At 40.9% G+C, this 2500-nt stretch overlaps 1 protein-coding gene across 1 annotated transcript in view; it reads left to right on the top strand.

Moving 5' to 3' along the window:
• The window catches only part of LOC106812072 (cyclic AMP-responsive element-binding protein 3-like protein 2), a 32039-nt gene that overhangs the window by 24386 nt on the left and 5153 nt on the right, over positions 1–2500 (top strand). Inside the window, exons 6-8 of the mRNA XM_014815841.1 lie at positions 387–533; positions 1198–1325; positions 1549–1648. Coding sequence (XP_014671327.1) covers positions 387–533; positions 1198–1325; positions 1549–1648 — 375 coding nt within the window. The remainder of the gene's footprint in view (positions 1–386; positions 534–1197; positions 1326–1548; positions 1649–2500) is intronic.

The following is a 2500-nucleotide window of genomic DNA, read 5'->3' as shown; positions in this document are numbered from 1 at the left end:
GATCACCATGCTTTCTCCTATTCTTCAACTGTACATAGCCTGTTTGCTGCAAACGACAAGACCATTTTTGTATTCTGTGCTTTCCAGCCTGCAAGTTTTTGAGAATATGGTGTGAAATTTAGAAGGGGGGATGGAAAGTGAAAAGGGGTCAGTTAATGGCATTGTTATTTTACTTTGTTACAATCGGCGGTAGCATGGCTTGAATTCTATTTGCACGTTCATTGTGTGCACCTATCTGTGATTATAATAGAAGTGTATTCTATTGTGATTTATTTGGACAAATTAAGATTACTATTGAATATAATTGGCATTATTTGCCTGTGCATGTTTATGTGTAGTTGTTTGCCACTTGCTGTGCTTTATATCAAGGTAATTACTTTATTCAGAATCTTCCGGCATCTGGCCCTCTCTACCTCTCTGCGGAGGAGAAGAGGACACTGGTGCAGGAAGGGTATCCAGTGCCCACACGGCTACCTCTCAACAAGGGGGAGGAACGTTCTCTGAAAAAGATCCGTAGGAAGATTAAGAACAAGGTGATAGCAAGGGTGATGGCAATAGTCTCAAGTTTGTAAGGATCTCAAATGGCTTGCAGTGTATCTCTGGTGTTAACGCCAATAGTATTATCCTTAGGCCACCATTTTTTATTTTGTTGGTTTACAGAATTTTTGTTGCTGTTGTTGACTCGGTAGGGTAAAAAATTGTTGTTTTGTCAGATCAAACAAGTCAAAATACAGTGATACTGTTATACATAATATTAAAGTATTTTAAGAAAACTAAATGAAAACAAAACTCAACTTGTAATTATTTTTACTTTTATTATAAACTGTTTGTTTATTAAATGTTTTTGTTTTTTACATTTAAATTTTTTTTATTCATATTTCTTAGAGAAAAGGTCAACGGGAATAAAAAAAAAAGATTTTCAATTTTTATTTTTTTTCGTTTTTCTTGAAAATTCGGGTCGGCGGATCTGTAAACCAACAAAATAAAAAAAATTTGCCTTACTGATTCCACCCTAGTGAAGTAGTTATAGCCATCTCTGACAACTTCTAACTTGAAGTCCATTACTTAGGTTCGTGTTGTTACAATCGTGTGTACATTATATACAACAGTGCCATGAACACCACCGATGGTGACATTTCAAAGAGTTACAACGATGAATGATTTTCGTGCAATTTATTCAATTCTGCCTATTCTCAGATCTCAGCTCAGGAGAGCAGGCGGAAAAAGAAAGAGTATGTCGACAATCTGGAGTCCAAGTGCGAGACGTTCTCTTCAGAGAATCTGGAACTGAGAAAGAAAGTTGAATCCTTAGAACACAATAACCAGTAAGTGAGTTGGTGCATGTGCTGGCCTAATTCAGTGTTTCCTTGCATTGGGAAGACCAAGGCAGGTGCCTCATTTGTTTTGGCGATTTCCCTAGGCCATCAAGCGTTTTAAAACTACTTTTGCATGTTAGTTTTATAATCAATTAATAATCACAGTGACATGGTTATTACCATGCTAGTGCAGTTGCAAGCAACCTGCTAATATTGTAGTAATTGTCCTCAGGTCATTGTTATCACAACTACAGAAGCTACAGGTAATGGTTGGAAGGATGACACATTCCTCCAAGCATGTCACAACACAAACAACAGGCACCTGCCTGATGGTGAGTCTCTGCCTTTTCAAGCATCTATTTCTTCATCCTGGTCTTCGTCTTTACTCCTCCCTTTCTGGTACTCCATCACATGTCACAACGCATGTCAATTCCTTACGTCCATTTAACCTTATTAACCTTTTCTACATGTCTCCATTTACCTGTCTTCTCCTGCAGTTGGTAACTCTCATTGTTTCTCTCGTTATTTCAGTGCTGTGTAATGTTTACTGTCTATCAAACGCATTTCTTTTGAAAAGTTGAGCATCTTAATTGTATTTAGTCACAGTTGTCCTTGGTTCAACGTTTAAGCTGTGTAGCTTTGCATTTTGCTAGAATGTTTAAGGTGTGTGGGTTGGCGTGTTTGTGCTGTGTGTGTTGGATATTGGTTTATGCTTTAAGGTGTATGTGTGTGTGTGCGTGCGTGCGTGTACGTGTGTGTGCGTGTGCGTGTGCGTGTGCGTGTGCGTGTGCGTGTGCGTGTGCGTGCGTGTGTGGGTTTTAGGTGGGGTTGCTGTTGCTCGTGTGTGCTACATATTACGCGGCCGCTGTGTGGAGCCGCACCGCAAGTGTGTGTGACGTGCCGGTTGCAGTTTAGTTGACGTGTTTTGCGCTCAGTGCGTGTGGTCGTGCGTGGTGCGTTTAGTGGAATATGTGTGCTATCCGTGCGCGTACGCCGCGCTGCGCTGTGCGCGCGTGGTTGTGTGTGGAACATGTGTCTGATGAGACCGCACGCAATGTGTGCGTGCGTGTCTGCGCACGCCTGCCTGCTTGCGTGTGTGCGTATTCACGTCCATAAAACAGAGTGTTGGTCACTGTTCTTATTGCATTAGTTTCTGAATTATTAGTGTAGATGTTGAAGATCTC

The sequence above is a fragment of the Priapulus caudatus genome, unplaced genomic scaffold, assembly GCF_000485595.1.
Source record: "Priapulus caudatus unplaced genomic scaffold, Priapulus_caudatus-5.0.1 Scaffold605, whole genome shotgun sequence".
Classification (NCBI taxonomy): Eukaryota; Metazoa; Priapulida; class Priapulimorpha; order Priapulimorphida; family Priapulidae; genus Priapulus; species Priapulus caudatus.
This window is presented reverse-complemented; position numbering and strand designations above follow the sequence as displayed.